The sequence below is a fragment of the Stomoxys calcitrans genome, chromosome 1, assembly GCF_963082655.1.
Source record: "Stomoxys calcitrans chromosome 1, idStoCalc2.1, whole genome shotgun sequence".
Lineage (NCBI taxonomy): Eukaryota > Metazoa > Arthropoda > Insecta > Diptera > Muscidae > Stomoxys > Stomoxys calcitrans.
The window spans coordinates 9,128,432-9,146,967 of NC_081552.1; the positions used below are offsets into that span (position 1 = coordinate 9,128,432).

The window sequence follows — 18,536 nt, forward strand, 5'->3', positions numbered from 1 at the left end:
GTCTTTGTATTTCTTTAGATTTTTTACATTTTGCTCATACTGGACGAGCCCCTCCTTATCTAGTTTACGTATGATAATTCGGGCTTAAATTGGATCCGCATGTTCTAAAGGAATATCCATTGCTTTTGTTGTTGTTGTTGTTGTTGTAGCAGTTTATTGTGTTCTATCTTTCGTCTGCTTGATTCTGTTGAGTGTCCCGAACTCTGCGACTAAGATGGGGTGCGTCCACAGGGATTTGGGTCTGAGTCGAGTGGGTCTGGCCGGGCAGTTAAACAGGTGACGTGTATCGTGCGGTCCCTGGTTACAATCGGGACATACATCATGTACGTCGGCATCAATCCTTGCTCTGTAGGAGTTGAGGCGGCTGCATCTGCCGGAACGTAATTGAGCCAGAACCACCCTGGTTTGCCGGGGGTGGTCGATTTCTTCGGGTGCAATGGGTGGCGTTCGTTCTCCAAGGACTACATTCACCCGGTAGCCAATTACCGCGTCTGCTACCGTGTCTGCATGAATGTTGTTCAGACCTGCTTGATATGCCGCTTGATCTAGAGATTCTCTCTTGTAGCGCTGAACCTCACGCTCTAGATCGTGTAGATCTCTAGATCGTGTAGATCTACCTTAAGGCTTCTGGGCGGTGGATATCTATCCACAAGATGATGATTTGGATGGTTTCTACGATAACAGCCCAAAAGGTATTGCTTAGACAGCATGTAGTTATGTCTTCGCACTGGTACGATCTTTGTCTCCTGATGGAGGTGGTCCACATGAGAACTGAGGAGACAGCCCGTCGCAGTTCGGAGGGCGGCATTCTGACAGTTCTGAATATTATTCCACTGCGTGTTACAAAGTTGACGAGACCACACTGGCGCTGCATAACTTACCACAGACCGGCCAATTGCTTTGTACGTGGTCAACAAGGTTCCTTTGTCTGCACCCCAAGTGCTGCCAGCGAGTGACTTGAGGACCTTGTTTCTACTTTTGACTTTATTGCAGATTGCTGTGGCATGTGAGGGGAATGTGTAAGAGCTGTCGAATGTGACGCCAAGTATTTTGGGACACTTGATGGTCGGAAACATTTCTCCATCGACCATCACAGTCAGCTCAGTATTCACCTCACGCGTATTTGTAGTGAACAGTGTGGCTGAAGATTTGGTGGCGGATATCTTCAGATTTCTTGCAGCGAAATATGAGGCAAGCTCGTTGAGGTAGAAGTTCAACCTATCGCAGATGTCATCAATGGTGTCATCATTGCTTTTAATGCATGAATACTTTCATTCACGCTGTCTAGCAATTTTCTTAGACCCACTGCCCCTTGGCTGTTTATACTTGGGTGGTCCAGAATCTTGTCCACTAGTTTCGTGAACAAAATTCTTTTATTATTATATCTCTTCTCCAGCAATTTCCATGCTGCTTTATAGTTTGCGTCTGTAACTTGCAAATGCTGAATTGCACGGAAGGCCTCTCCTCTCAAATTCTTTTTTAGGTAGTACAGTTTTTGAACTTCGGATAATTGTGAGTTTTCATCAACCATTTTCTTAAACAGGTCATGGAATGAATTCCATTCCTCCACATTTCCATTGAAGTATGGAATCTCTATCCTTTTTATTTCGACAGCCTGTGTTTCTTCTTTCAAGCCACTCATCCTCCCAATTATATTTTGTATTTTTGTGTTCATATTTTCTTCTATGTCTTCTAGTTCTTCATCCACTTCTTCCATACCATGTTCCGTGGTTAATTCCCAATGAAGCTGTTTGATGTCGTCGAATTTGTACCCTGACTTTAGAGTTTGTGGTTTATATCATATCTATTTTTTTTTTTTAATTGGCATAGGGACGGCATAGGTGCGCCCTCTTCATTTTGGCCAACGCACGTGTTTTTTTGTCGGTACAGTACAACCATATCAGCCAGTGGGACCAAGTTGCGGCATTCGGGGTCGATCCAGCTGCGATTGTAGGACGTATTCATTAAAGCCAGAGTCGGAAGTTGTGACAATTTTGTTCGCACGAAACACCACAGTAAGACAGAAAAGTGTAAATATACTTACTTGTATGATTAAGCTAATATCCCTGTTGCCGTCCTATATGTGTATATATTAAATAATGCAACTAACTATATAGAAATTTTTGTAATTATGAATATCAATCATTTACATAAACTTTTATAAACCGTTAAGAAAGAAAGGCCTGAGTAGTAAAGGTCAGTAGAAAAAGACATTGTAAAAGAGAAAACAAACCAAATTTGCTTCAGGAAAGGTATGCAGAGCTATTATCGTTCCTCAACCAAATTTGGCCCCAAACTAATTAAGAAATATAAAAAAAATGATTATAAAAAAGTACACACAAAAAGAAAAGTAAGATATAATTGTACAAAGATAAATATTTATGTATAAAAAAAGTGAATTCATGAATACTGAAAAAATACATAAAAACCAAAAGTATTAACAGTTACTATCAAAGTAAAATTTGAATTAATTTTTAAATTTAACATAAAAAAATAATAATTATATATGTGTTTATGAGTGTACTTTTGTACATGCATACGCCTGTATATGTATACATAAGCACTTACATACGAATGGGGGAATCTTTTTATGGATATTTTACATATTTTTGGATATGAAATATATGTCGGCGGTAGAAAAAAAAATAGGAAAAGTACAGTTCAAATGGCCATGTGTAACAGAATTTTGAAGACCTTTTCGTGCAAATGTTATATGAGTGGTGAAATAATTGTTAATAAGTTTAAAATAATTGATTATATTGCCATAATATATATATAATATAAATAATTTCAATTAATTTTTAAATTTAATGTTTAAAAAAAACCATTAAATAACTGTAATTTAACAAAATACATTAATTTATTAATTTTTGTATTAAAATTAATTATACACATATGTAAATATATATATATATAAATATATACAATTTAAACGCTATATATATTTATATACAAAGGATGCAAAAAAATATATTCAGACAACAATTTATTAATATATGCATATATTGAAAAAAATAAAAACAACAGAATATTCATAATAAATAAATCGAGTAGAGACAAAATTGGTATAAATATATTTAATAATAAACAAACTTCTAATCTATTTCATTAAATCTAATTAAAATAATTAACTATTAATTAAAACAAATGAAAACTTTTATATAATAATAAAATATAAAAAAATAATTCATGTTATGTAGTTTGTATAACAAACGAATATGTATTGAATGATTTACCTTAGGCTGAAAATGTAACGGCTATTAAATTTGAAATGGCAATATAAAATTTAGGGGTATTTTCATAACATAACCGGCCAAGAAATACCACGGATGACTGAGAAGTCATACGGGGTGGGTAGCCGTGAGGAACAGCAACACCCTGTTCCTTAGGATTCGAACCTAGTTGGACCAAGTCAAAGGCAGTGTCATTGTATATCCGATTCCGTTTTGTTTTGAATTGAATTTTATTTTTTTCTTTGGCCGTTATAACCATATGGCACATCACATAAATATAAAATGTCAACCCTTAGAGGACAAAGAATCCCCCCATCCGGCGAGCTAAGCCGCAGCAGAGAACACCGTGCCATTTCCTCTTCGTGTATACAGGGGTTTATTTGAAAGTTTTCTCTTCTCTCAAATAAAATTTTTATCAATTTAAAAAAGAAAATAATTGCAATTTCTTGCTTTAATAAAAAAATGTTTATATTATTGGATTTAAGTGCTGATAAAACATGTAATAGCTTTAAAATGTTTATTTTTTAATTTATATTTTCTAAAAGAAAGAATTAAAATCGCGTTTTCTTAATGGTCTTTACGACGATAAAAAAAATATATTATTTATAGGAAATGGATATTTCGATGTGTTGCAAACGGAATGACAAAATGAATATACCCCCATCCTTCGGTGGTGGGTATAAAAAAATTAACTTTTCTTAATGACTCCAATAAATACTTTTAAAATAACTTTTAAAAAATTTACCTAGATGTTCCAAACTTTTTACATCGCTACCGTTAAACATTTGATAATTTTTTAAATCTAATAACCGTTAATTTCTAAATTACCATACATCAAAATACAACCCTTCTTTTAAAAAAAAGTTTATCGCCCAATGGTCATGGTCATTTATAAACATGCATAAAATTAAACAAATGCCAAAAACAACAACAATCTATAAATACACATATATGCAAAATGGTATGTGTGTTTCGTAAAAAAATTAATGAAAAGCGAACAAAACTATTTAGATACTCAGTGTTTTGTCAATTGTCCACTCAGATTAGATCGATAGTAAAAAACTAAAAAAATTAGTGTGGATTTTAAACTAAGATCGACAATTGATTTTCAAATTTATTGTTAAACAGATTTGTTGCGCATTCGAAAAAAAATATTGTTTTAAAAATATTTTTTTGAGTGATTATCTAATTACTTAATATCAAGTGAAAAATATAAATAATCTTAACAATTTTAAGTGTCCACCATTGAGAAAAGGGGAAAGAAAGTGAAATTATCATTGTTTTCTTTTAATTTTATTTCTTTTAGTTCTATAGCGTCATTGGTATTTTGCTGTGACCATCTGCTGATACATTTAACGACATACATATATATATCAACACAAGCATATTCGTTGACAGACGACTTAACTAAATTACTCTCGTTTTTGTGTCGCGAGTGTTTTCTCTGGACGACTACTAAATTGTTGTTAGTGCTTTTGCACGATTTCTCTTTTATATTTTTTTAACTTTTATCTGTGTTTTTTAAAATCCGTCAAGCTGGCTATCGACGGCTCTTACTTCTACGATATGTTCAAATTTTTGGTAAGTTCTTAACAGGTTATTAGTATCCAACAAATAGTATAGGTTTATCCAACTTAAATTACAAATTACTTATTTTTTCCAAGAAAAAATAAAACAGCTTTTAATTTCCTTTTGAAAATTAGTGATTTAGTTACATTATAGAATGTAGACAAATAAAAAAATTTATATTTCCATTTTATTTTACTTCTATCGTACCCTTGTTCATAGTGAGCAGGATAAAATATTAGGAAATGAAAAACATGGTTCAATTAAGAAATTCGTTGAAATCTGACCTATAAACGAATATATATTATTGATTAAAAATTTTGTAATTTAGATTTATGACAATTACTTATTTGATAATTGCCCTACTCTCAAATAACATGTTTACCAATTTAATAAAAGGAAATTTTATTCGATTAAGTTGTTGATAAAACATGAATTATATTGATTTAAAATATTTACTTTTTAATTTGAATTTTTTAAAAGAGAGAAGAAAAATTGCATTTCCTTTATTAGCCTCTCTCTTTAATGTCGTGGATACCGTCTGTAAAAAGTACATGAACAAAACAATTTCTATTCGCAAACAATTTGCGAATACTGCATTTGATATCTTCCGTCATCAACGTCGTTTTCCAAGCCAATATAGTCTCTATAGGGATAATAACTTACTAAATAAAATAATATTTACAAATACCTTGTCTACCTTCTTCCATGTCCTTAAACTTGTTTCGTTGGAATGTACTTATTTCATTTATTCGAATTCTAATTTTTTCTGCTTTAAAGCCAATTTTTTCCATTAAATAGACTAAAATATTTTTTAATAATGAAAAAAAATTTCATTTATTTCCTTTTATTAAATTACTAAAAATGTTATTTGATAGAAGGGGCTACTTTCAAATCAATTGTTTTATTGCGTTAATAACTAATTTAATTGGAGTTTTGAGATTGTCATAAATCCAAAATACACAATTGTTAATCTATAACACAAATTCGTTTAGAAGTCCGATTTCAGCGAATTTTTTAATTGAATGAACAAATTTCTTAATTGAGCCATGTTTTTCATTTTTTCTGTGCATGTTTAATCGGTCAAATTTAGGTCTATATTTTTTCTGTGTACTGACTTCCGGAATACACAAAGTTGACACGAGGTGATACTACTTGAAACGATCACGAAGTATTTTTTAGAATCCATTTATTTCGTAATATCCAAGTGGTCAAAAAATTTATTACATAGCATACATATCTAAATAGAAATAATACAAAGTAAATACATACTAAGTTAGTGTATACCCAATTAAAATTCTTAAATGATATGATAGGCTCCCCAGCCAAAACAAATAGTACTGGTAATTAAGAAAAAATGTACTTATTAACAACAACAATACAATTCAAACTATATAGAGTTGGTCAGGTTTGTAATACAAGTACCATTAAAATATATAAGCTAACAATATCCCACTAAATCAAGAAAAAAGTTGACAATAATTAATTATGCTTCAGAGCTGAAAAAGGCATAACCGAAAGGCATTATTCGATTGGAGGATAATCTTAATTCAATAGGCAAAAAATTCCAACAACGCACAAGAAATAATCTTTCATAGAGCAAACATGTTATCCTTGGGATGATAAGGTGTGTGTTCCTAATAGAGTGGGAGAAAATAAAGTCAAGGTTTCTGTCAAGCAACTCTGTCAAACTTTTGAGTTGGTCAACAAAATCAAGTCTCACTTGACCCATTAATATCCACAGCGCCCGCCAAACAATATGGCCTTAGTTTTATGTGGGTTGATTCGAAAAGATTTTTCTTCAGTCCATTGTGTAACCCTATCAAGACAATGGTTAATATTACTCTTCAAAACAACAGAAAAATCCCGATGAACACTAAACAGCATAAAACTTCATCAGCATACATAAAGACAGATCCCGCTGAACAAGATAATATTTCAGGCTAGTCATCCATATACAAAAGGAAAAGAAGTGACCCAAGATAGAACTCTGAGGCACACCAGACGTAAGAGGAAGAATTGAGGAAGCGCAATTGTCCATATCCACATACTGAAATCTATCATTTATATAAAATCAGTGTGCACACACTAATGGAAAAAATAAATCTATTGTAAATCCTTCGTAAGTGAAACTAATGCACTCATATCGTCTTTATTAAAATTCTCTAGAATAGAATCAGTAAGATCAAGCAGGTGAGATGTCGTGCTATGACTTTTTCAAAACTCATTCTGATTGTAAAAAAAAAATCAAACCGTAACCTGAGCAAATATCTGATCTCTCATAAGAATTTCACACACATTAAGCCTGGTACTATATTCGTTTTTTACTGTTGAAAACACTAATTTTTTACGGTTACTTTTATCATCTTTATTAAAATTCTCTAGAATAGAATCAGCAAGATCAAGCAGGTGAGATGTCGTGCTACGACTTTTTCAAAACCCATTCTGATTGTAAAAAAAAATCAAACCGTAACCTGAGCAAATATCTGATCTCTCATACGAATTTCACACACGTTAAGCCTGGTACTATATATTCGTTTTTTACTGTTGAAAACACTAATTTTTTACGGTTACTTTTATGAAACAGTACAAAAATCTCAATGAAAAATTATTACTTTTATGAATATTATTTCATAAATAATGAGGGATTGTCCTACTGAATGAAATCAGTAAGTTTTTTTGCTTCAAAAGTAATGTCGCGAAAAACGAACATAACACCAAACATTAGACAGAACAGGTTAAATAGAAATGGGTTCGAATATGTGAATTCTTAGGTATTAGAACCACTCGAGCTATCTTCCAAGCCATCGGGAAAACAGAGGAAGTCAAAACGGCTTTGATCAAATCCGTTAAGCGAAAACAATATTAAAAAATTTTATCGATTTTGGTTGGTACTATGTTCGTTTTTCACCGTTCACCGTTTTCAACCCATGTATTTCGCGGTTACTTTTTTGAAACATTACAAAAATCTCAATGATAAAATAACAATTTAATTAAAATTTTACCACAAGTTATAAGGGAATGTCCTTCTGAATGAAATCAGCAAGTTTTTTTGCTTTAAATCTATTATCTACAATATAAGAAGTAATCGCCGAAAAATTAATATAGTACCAGCCTTATACCGTCAACACAAATAGATTTCGATTTTATCTTAGCAACCGCAAGAGTGAAATCGTTAATTCCCACACAGCTGAAAGAAAATCCATCCCCAGGATAGGATAAGGATTCAAACTCAAGAGTTTGAAACAAACTCGGTGAATCACTGCGCACATACACCCATACATCCAGATCCACATAGAATTTTCCATTGGCCATCAGAACGTCTAAAGAAATACTTCCATTTTTCTCAGCGAATGACAGATTTGACCTTGTTTCTATAATTGCAATAAACCTTCCATAAAATATGCCAGGTCCCGCAATGGCAGAAACAATTTAACATCATTGGAATTCATCCATTAATTCCTTGCGTTCTCAATCCTTCTGCTAACAACAGGTACATATGACAACAGATGATCTAACAGCGCAGAAATTGAAGTACACTTATAGCCTGTTTGTGGATGTCGAACAATAATCCAGACGAACAAACAACAATCGCTCGAAATCGAATCTTTTTCGGTTTGTGTATGTGGGTTTTGAGATTGCCATAGGCGTATTTTTTCCATTTCTCCTAATCTAAGACCAATTTTTATGAACGATTGTGCAACTATGTCGATTTTGTTTATGATTTTCTTTATTTCAATCACATACACAAGTTCAAACATTATTAGCATAAAAAATTGTGATGTGTTTAATAAATGGAATCATTCGTTGGCGTTTACTTTTTTGGCGGGAGAGGAGCAGCCCAACATTCTTCAACTTAATTTTAGCACCACACAGGCTGGAACTTTGAGCTCCAAACTGTGTAGGGTTCCTGGTTGTCACGAGAAGCTTAGCTGCAAGCTACCGGGCGTCCACAGGTTGCGGAGTGCTCCATACGAAAAAGCTGCAACAATCAGCGGTATCGAATGAAGAGTCTCAGTGAAAAGCAGCATGGCACCGACTCTTGCATTAATACTGAGTGCCAATGATGATCGATAGGACAAGGCGAGTTATTCGCACCTTTAAATAACCAATGACCATCTTGGTCCCACGGAACGAGCATGCTATAGAGCTTGACGAAGATCTCCACCTCCACATACAGACATGTTACTTTTGGAGCTCCTAGAAGCTCTAATTTGTGGCTAAATTTGCTGAGAGAAGTCCGTAAATTGTTATATACAACTTTTTTGCCCCTTATTTTTATCATAGAATCCTCGGTATAATTTCACTTGTTTTTGCTTTGTATTTTTGGTAAAAAAAAAATCTCGCTCGAAAGCAAATTATCAAATGACTGGTTTTGAAATTTGCTTCGCATTTTTGACAACTGTTACGATATACATGAACCCATTTTTGTATGGGAATTCTTAAGTTTCTGTTCGGCTTGTCGTTCGATAAGTTACTCGTTTGAAATTAGATACACAAACCGAAATCAGTTTTTTTTCGTTTGCAGCCCAAACGAACGCATGCGTTCGACGTCGACAAACAGGCAATTAGTTTGTACATCGGGCGATGTATGTATATGCGAGAAATTAAAATCCATCATCCGTCACGAAATTCTTAAAAGGTTTCTAATTTGCGCAGAGGTAAATCAAAAGGGTCAAATATAAGGGCATGGATAGCAGGGCATTGAACCTGGCTGAAATCGTGCTTTTTCAGGTTTTGACTAATTACTATTGATTTTATGGTAATGAAATGGTACCATGGAGTACAATGGGTAGGCCATGAATTATGTAAAACCAATAAACAAAGCCTAGAACAAGAGGAACGAACTGAGGCTGCAATGGAAGTGTTGGACTAATTAAAAAAAGTTCATGATGGATCTTCTCAAATTCTCAAATGCAGTCATATCACCTGGGAGAGGCATATACATATACAACTCCAAACAAAATCTTTGACTAGGCAAAGTAAATTTCGAGAAATAAAGATTCACATCTATTTAAAACGGAACTCTCAAATATAACCTTATGCCTTAGCTTCTTGGAAATGTAACTGACACCACCACATCTAGAATATTTACGGTCATTCCTATGAAATTTGTATCCCTCAATACCAACAGAGCGCGTTGAAACAACCAATTTGAGCCATGTTTCGGATAAGCCAATGACATCAAGCTGAGACTCCACACAAAACAGACTGCAATTTATCAAATTTTGACGAGCTAGCAGAAGAGCGTATGCTCTGACAATTTATATGACCTACTTTGAGCATATTAATGCATCCTTGCATGCATGCACTGGATGCATTAATGCAATGCAATGCATAAGACTGAATATTGTTGTTGCTAACTACAGGACCAATATTGAAATCAGAAGACATTCATTAAAATTATTTTCAATAATTCAAAAATATTTATATAAGTACTCATTAACTACAAAGCAGCTAATCTTAAAAAAACGAGATTCATATATACAAAGAATAGAAAAAAGTAAGAAAAAATTATACTAGAAAAACAAATATCATCACTATATACAAGTTTAACTTGGAATAACATTGTCAGCATTGAGAAGATTTTCACATTCCTTAACATCTCGGTAAACCTCAGTGCCATTAGGAAAAGTCAAATTGGCCTTCAGTCTATCAGCACCTAGACCTTGTACTTGGTCACAACCAGCTTCTTTCGCAATTTCTTGCTGATCATGTTGAGGTAGGCAGTCGCTGGAGTATGATGATCATTAAGGTAAACTCTATTCTTCAGTATCTTTACCAGCACCATCGAGGACACTTTGAGGGATCGTGTCTTGAAATATTCCTTCATAATAGGATCACGTATGGAGACACAATTGAATATCACGAGAATGAGATTGCGATTTTTTATGTAGCATACATGATTAATTCTGTGATTTTATTGTTGACCTTTGGAATTTTGTCTTCTTGGTTTGGCTCGAGGTCATCGAACAATTTACAAAAACAGGTGTTAGTGTTTTATTTAATTGTTTTATTTGTAACTTTTACCAATATTTCGACCACCGCCGGTGATCTTCATCAAGTTTTAACTATAAATTTAACAGACAAGTAGTTTTACAAAAAAATTAAAAACATTTATACATTTGAAAATAATTACATTTTGAAACAAAACAATCGACTTTCCTTCACAGTGCACAAGTTCGACTAAGCTCTCTCATTTTTGTCTGTATTTTTGTACCAAATGCCTGTAAATCTGAGCACAATTGTCTGTGTCTTTCTTAAAGTTCAAACGTTTGTTTGTAGGGGTGTCAATAATATTTAACATTTCTAATGTAAATCGTCTTTTCTGATTGGATTCTTGTGCTAGTATGTCTACTTCTTAAAAATTTGGCGTATGCCCTGTTAAAGTGCAATGTGCAGTTTTTTGTTCCAAAGGTCATATTTGTGAGATGATAATCTTGTTTTTAATTTAGTTTTGGTTGTCATTTGACATAAATTAGTTTCATCCCCATTACATTTAATCTTATAAACTACATTTGATTTGCTCTCCTTTTTCATCCTTGATTTAGTCCTGCTGAATATACTGTTTAGTGTGTTGTGGCCTTTTAAAGCAAGCTGGTATTTTTCTCTGTTGTATATATTGGAATTGGTAAGCCTTTCTTGAAGATTTTTGGTGTTGGTTCAATTTCGTTGTTCGGTGTTCTATTTTTGACGAATTTTATTTCATCGAAGTATTTGTTGAATTTTTGTTTCGTTTTATTGATGATATATTTTGTCAGGGATTTTTAGTACTCTGTCGATGAAATTAGTAGCCGTATATATTTTTATTCTTCTCGTATGATTTGAATAATAATTTATAAGTCACCCAGATGCTGTATATTTTTGATACCAATTTTAACTTTTTTTGATGTCGGTGGACGACGGTATCAAGATATGGCAATTTGTTGTTTGATTCACATTCCATTGTGAACTGGACTTGTGGGTGGAAGGAATTAAGAGCTTGTAGAGTATTTTCCACTTCCGTTTTTTCCAATAGGCAATAGGCGTTTTTCACGATATTTTTCATAGATTACTTTTTTTTGGTAAGAGATTTTAAAGGAAACAATCTTGCTGATTTCATTGGTAAAAATTGGTAAAATTTAAAAAAAAAAATATTATTTTATCATTGTTATTTTCGTATTGTTTCAAAAAAGTAATCTCGAAAAAATAATTTTCAACATAAATACAGGATGCACTAATAGGTCATATGTGAAAACATAAAGTGGATAGGCCCCATGAACATCATTAAGGATGTCAAATCTGCCGATTAAAAATGTCATAATATAGGAGAATACGTAAACAAAGAATGAATGTTAAAAGAGAACAAGCTGACATCCTCAATACCAAGTACTGTCAAAAATTAAAAAATATAACTCACTGTAAAAAAATTTCGCCGAAATCGGGGAAAAATTAAAATTATAGTAGTTTAACTTGAACAATTAAGTGCTCAACGTATTTATTTTTAAAAAGTAATTGAAAAAAGACAAGGAAATTTTTGTGAGCTGGCCAGATCGCTGATAGGCACAGAACGTGCTACGGAATCAATGAGACTTCCCCTTTGCAAGTTTCTAGGTAGTGGTGACGCCTTCTACGATGGCCGCTCGAGTGAGCCGTGGGCTGGTGCTCTGGGGGGCAATGTGACAAATGTCCTGTGGCCGAATATTTCGCGAAAGAGAATGTGCCTTACCCTGGGGTAGAAGAACCATGACTTCGGATTGCTGATAGAAGTCCTAGATTAGTCGTGCAACGACAGGTTGCTAAATTCGGACGCATCGAGACATTCTTATGCAGGATGTGCAATATTTATTATAAGGGCAATGTACAGCGCTCGAATTGTTCTAGGGAAACGAATTTTCATCCTGAATAATAAACAAGTTGAAATGTGCTAAGTTCGGCCGGACCAAATCTTGGGAACCCACCACCATGGATTCTGCTAAAAATTTATACAAACTAAATTTAGTTGAAGGGCATAATTTTATTCTACATATCAAACTTCCGTCAAGCCAGCAAAAATTAAAGCTTCTAGGATCCGAACAAGGATAATCGAGAGACCGGTTTATATGGGAGCTATACCAGGTTATAGACCGATTTGAACCGTACTTGGCACAGTTGTTGGAAGTCGTAACAGAACACCGCATGCGCAATTCCAGCAAAATCGGCTTCCAGGGGCTCAAGAATTTAAATCGCGAGATGGATTTATATGGGAGCTATATCAGGTTATATACGGATTTGGACCGTACTTGGCTCATTTGTTGGAAGTCATAAGAGAACACTATATGTAAAATTTTAGCCAAGGCGGACAAAAATGTTGGCTTCTAGAGGCTCAAGGATTTAAATCAGGAGAACGGTTTTTATGGGAACTATATCAGGTTATAGACCGATTTGGACCGTACTTGGCACAGTTGTTGGAAGTCATAACAGAATACCATGTGGAAAGTTTCAGCCAAATCGGGCAAAAATTGCGGCTTCCAGAATTCGAATCGCGAGATCGAATTATATGGGAGCTGTATCCAAAACTGAACCGATATGGCACATTTGCAATCCTAAACGACCTACATCAATAGCAGGACTCACTAATAGAAGGTTAAGTCACTTACGAAAACATAAAGTGGATAGGCCTCATGAACATCTTTAAATGTGTCAAAACTGTCGATTAAAAATGTCTTCGAGTAGAAAAAAACGTAAACAAAGAATGAATGTAAAAAGAGAAAAGAGAACAAGTTGACATCCTCAATCCCAAGTACTGCCGAAAATAAAAAAAAATCTATGTCAGCTGATGGCTTATTTAGTGAATCCTGCATCAATTGCAAGGTGGATAAAAAAGGGTGATCTCAACCGAACAGCTGAAAACAGACTGTCGGTTTGACGTTATTAAGATGTGTTTCTCAAATGACATTGAGAGCAATGCCATTTTTGAAATAACGTCTTGATGGCAAGATAGCGAATTGCATAATATGATTTGTGGTTATTGTACAAATGGGACCACCTTTGATTGTTTCGCCATACATCAATAGTTAGTATCTGTGCAAAATTTCAAACGGCTAGCTTTAAGCGTTCGATCGCTATCGTGATTTCGACAGACGAACGGACATGGCTAGATCGACTCAGAGCGTCGAGTTATGGGGTCCTAGATCAATATTTCGAGGTATTACAAACGGAATGACTAGATTAGTATTGCCCTATTCTATGGTGGTGGGTATAAAAAATGTATTAAGAAGAAAAAAATTAAAAAATTGTTAATCTAAATAAATGTGTTGACATTTCCTCTTTTTATCTATATTCGTAGTCAGGATGCACTTATAAGGTGAAGTCATGCGAACAGCTGAGTACAATTTTTTTATATTTGTTTTGATTTTCAGTAAATCTAAATGTCGAAGGCTTGATAACAGCTGTGATTTTTATTCTAAAGCCTTAAAAAGAAATTCTATTTGATCCGATAATCCAAACATAAGCAACAAAACAGTGTTATAATAATGAAAATACATATACATATAAAACACATATGAAGAAGTAAAGTACAACAAAGTTTGTTTCTAAAATCACTTTAACATTTCGATTTGCGGCTCAAGGTAGTTTCGTTGGGCGTAGATTTTTGTTGTGCTAATGACACTACCTCTTAATTGTATCATGATTCGTAGCTAACTTTTACCGACATATAAAATCGGTGACCTTTAATTACATAATAGCCTAATCGCTAATTCAACCGATGTTTTTCGTTAATTAACGATGTCGGTTCAATAAGGAAAAATTAGAGAATCGCACTAATGGAATGAATTATTCATATAACCCCTAGCAAGAAATATTCATTTACAGTTAGTGGCAGTTGCCCAACAACAAAATATTGAGTGCAATATCTGGCAAAATCAGTGATTAGTGAAACTCTGATTGTGTGTATGTTACTAGTTCGCACCATTTTTCTTTGTTTGTGTGTGTTGGTTTTTAACTATAATACACACACAACCAAAACTGGTTGACAAACAGTGAACTTGGTGAGAAAGAATTATACTCAGCTGTTTACGGTACACTACCTGGTAATTATGTTATGACCCCTAGTACTGGGTAATATCAATTGGTTAGCCCTGTTAACTGAACAATTCGACAATATTAGGTGAAGATTGTTGAATCAAAACCTTTCGAAATCATATTAATGAGCGAATGTCAATAATAATGTCAAAATGTAAAATCTTTGGACCCATTTCTTCTTCTTATGGAGAGGACTCTTTTCTTCTCTCTATTTTCCTCCCGATATCTCCCATGGAAAGATGATAAATTGGATTTAAACCAACACAAATTGCAAAAAAGAAAGCTTTTCCTTTCTCATATGAGAACTTCTAGCCGCCGAACGACAAGACTGTGAGCTTTGCAAAAATCGCATACACTTTAGTACCGGTTATTAAAGTATTCATTGTATCTCTCAAATTTATTTATTATTTGCTCGCTCTGGCAAAATCAGTTAGGACGGAATATGTTGAAATTTTTGGTAAGTTTCTTTGTTTCTTGGGTTATTCCAACGATCAATCTTTCGGACTCAGACACGGTTGATATTTAAACATTTGCACTTTAACGCAGTTAAAGATAATTTTATTTGCAAATTGATAATACGTAATTGGATTCCATCATCTTTACCTGTGTTTTGTTGTTTTTTTTTGCTCATCTGATGTTTATTTTTGGTTTTATGATTTCACTTGTCTCTCCCCAATCATCACATTTTTTGGAAAGATTTTTCTTTGTTCGCCAAACTTCTTTCTTGGTCAACAACACATTGTGTATTCGCATCAAAACTAGTTAAATTATATAATAATATGCTTGTAAATTTAGCTAAAGTCGTGGTTAGTGATTTGGATAAATTTCTGATGTATGTGGTCCTTCATATCACATTTTGCAATGGGACAGTTGTACTATATTTTACAGTCAGAGGTCAAGATTCACACAGATTGCATGAATGAAATTTAATCATAATGCAAAATGCCAGTATTCCCAAAAAAGCAAATGAAAATTGATAGAATCTTGGGAGTAAACAGAAAATTTGATAAAACAGATTTTTATTACAGTTATTCTTATCTTATTCTATGCACATTATAAAAATTAATCCTAATTCTTTTTTTTTTCTTGCAGCTAACATTTAGCGCTGGTATTTATACCGGCATCTACATCAGTCAAAATTATGAGGTAAATTATTTTTTAATCACGCATTTTGAATTAATCGATTGGGGAATTAATATACATTCTAATTGCAGGTGCCCCGCGTAGACGAGCCGAGCAAAATAATTGACAAAATTAAGGAAATGGCCGATGAACATCGTAAAAAGTAATAATTTTTTTTATTTTCAACAAAACAAACTGCGAATAAAAATTAATTGCCCAAGTTTCATCAATTTTAGTTGGCCCTAATGTTTTAATTTAGGATTAAACTGATTATGTATTTGTGTTGTATACGTTTTAAGGTATTATTAAACAGAAAATATAAAACTTTAGTTATACTCTAGGTAAAATTTCCCCATTTATACTAAAGAAATTAAACATAACATCGTTAGCATATCGTCCCCTCACCGACAAAAAGATGTAAGTGTCAAATTTTGGGATTTCCAGTTTTTAATGGCAAGCGATAACTGACGATGGTTTCCACCTTCTGATGAAATTTTGTGTCGGTAATCCAAGCCGTTATGACTTTACTACAAAAACAATTTTAATGTTAGTGCCATTTTAATTTTGATAAATAAATTCCGTGACAACGAAGGACATTCAAATTATTTTCGCCAGACACAAGTACCTAAAAACAAATTAGGCAATAATTGCAAAAAAAATATGCATGTTATCATAATGAAACGTTTTATATTTATTTGAAAGTAGAGTACGAATCGGTTGTTTTTATTAAATGACTTTGGGAGAATATTACGTATTTGTTATATTTGGGACGAAGGGGGCGGAAGGGCCCAGTTCAGTATGAGCCCAAGACCATATATTGGGAGATCGGTCTATACGGAAGCTATATGCAAACATGGTATGATCTGGACCATATTTGGACCGGATGTCACGAGGCTTAAAACAATTCACTGATCAAAAATTCAGAGGAATCAAATAATAAATGCGACTTTAATGTGCTTCAGACCCTAAATCCAAATCCAATTCAAATATAGACGAAAGTTGGCATAAATGTGGAGATGTCTAATATGACTCTCTGTTCCAAATTGGATTTAAATTGAGACTTTCAGCTTACTTTCAAACGATGGTATTCATTGCACTTACCTCTAAATTACTTAAGACGAGGTCATTAATGTGACAGCAAAAAGGAGGAAGTGCCAAAAATACCGTCATCTTTATTTAAGTGCACAAAATTTTTTAGCATTATATGCATAACCCAAAGAAGTGAAACATATGTAAAAATCATATTTCAATCTAAGATGTGCTATGATTTATCAAATAAAAACCTTCTTCTGTAAAGTTTTTATTTTGGCACTTACATCTTTTTGGTGGTTAGGGGACGATGTGAATTAGCAAGAATGAAAAAAAATGCATTCCAAATATTAAATCAATTTAACGAGCAAAACAATGCTTTCTTCATTTTTTATGAAACAGGGAGTTGTACAATACTCTGGAATTACTTCGAAATATTAAAAGTGCAAAGTTGTCCACGATTTGTCTTATGCCAATGAGTGCTGCCGTTGGTAGGGGATAGCTAACGCTGAAGAAAGCTTCTTGTTGAGTGCTCTTGTGTTTCGCGAAAATCTGGAATTATTTCCAAATATTGAAACTACAAGGTTTTCCACGATTTGTCGCATATCAATGAGTGCCGCTCGATTAAAATTTTAGGTTAATAATAATGACTGTTGAATTAGAGGTTCCTTATCATTCTTGACAGAATTCGAGTGTTATATATATACAACCCTAAGAAATGCATACAACGCTTTGTTCTACTGGCTGTCTTATTTTCCAAAGCATGTGTGTTTTGGGAGAAAGAAAAATTTAACCACAGACAGACCGCAATAAAATTTAACCTATAAATGGTAGCCTTAACGAAACATTAGTTTAAAATCTATTTACTACTTCCGCGTACATCAAATTATCAAACTGTTACAAAGGGCAAACTTTTAATTTTCTTGCATCTAATTATATTGGACTTCACAAGCAAATACTCTGGTCTGTCTTGTCACTTTCTCTTAAAAACTATCATATGTATCGCGTTACCAATAAATTTTCATCATAAAATTTCTTTCTTTTGTTTTTATCGGAGAAAATTTAACCAAAAAATTTTGTTTTTTTGCTAACGTGTTGATAACAATTTATGTTAACGAGAAAAGTGAAAACGAAACCCAGAGCACAACCGATTATTGGGGTGTTTAATAACTGTCACACACTTCATATCATTTCTATTAGTGGGCTAATATTTTATCAATATCATATGTTTTTTTAATATCTTCAATTTATTTTTAGGAATCCTGCAGAACAATTGCTGTATGATGTCAAAAAAGGGGCCAAGAAAATAGTGGATTGATGTAAGAGCTACAAATGCCAGTACGAGGTACAAAAGCCAACCTAGTTAATTCACTTCTAAAACTTCACAATAAAAAAACAAATCTCAATCTCTATATAACCACAAAATTGTTATTTTAATAAACAGTCATGTAGAATACCATAAGTAAATAATAAAATACAGCATAATAAATTACATCTTTAAAAAGAAATTTACTAAACTTTTTTAATTGGCATGCGGGCTTT

General features: G+C 33.3%; 1 protein-coding gene across 1 annotated transcript; it reads left to right on the forward strand.

Moving 5' to 3' along the window:
• The first annotated feature begins 15,202 nt into the window (after positions 1–15,202).
• On the forward strand, positions 15,203–18,502 carry LOC106089787 (short transmembrane mitochondrial protein 1). Its single transcript, XM_013255772.2, has 4 exons — positions 15,203–15,300; positions 15,936–15,989; positions 16,058–16,128; positions 18,252–18,502. Exons 1-4 carry the CDS (start codon positions 15,286–15,288, stop codon positions 18,310–18,312), a joined length of 201 nt encoding a protein of 66 aa, XP_013111226.1. The 5' UTR covers positions 15,203–15,285; the 3' UTR covers positions 18,313–18,502.
• Positions 18,503–18,536: the final 34 nt, after the last annotated feature.

Bases quoted from the DNA above. Each gene is read 5' to 3' on its own strand.
- LOC106089787 (XM_013255772.2), top strand. The intron at 15,990-16,057 runs GTAAATTATTTT...TTCTAATTGCAG, and splicing joins ACATCAGTCAAAATTATGAG to GTGCCCCGCGTAGACGAGCC. The intron at 16,129-18,251 runs GTAATAATTTTT...ATTTATTTTTAG, and splicing joins GCCGATGAACATCGTAAAAA to GAATCCTGCAGAACAATTGC.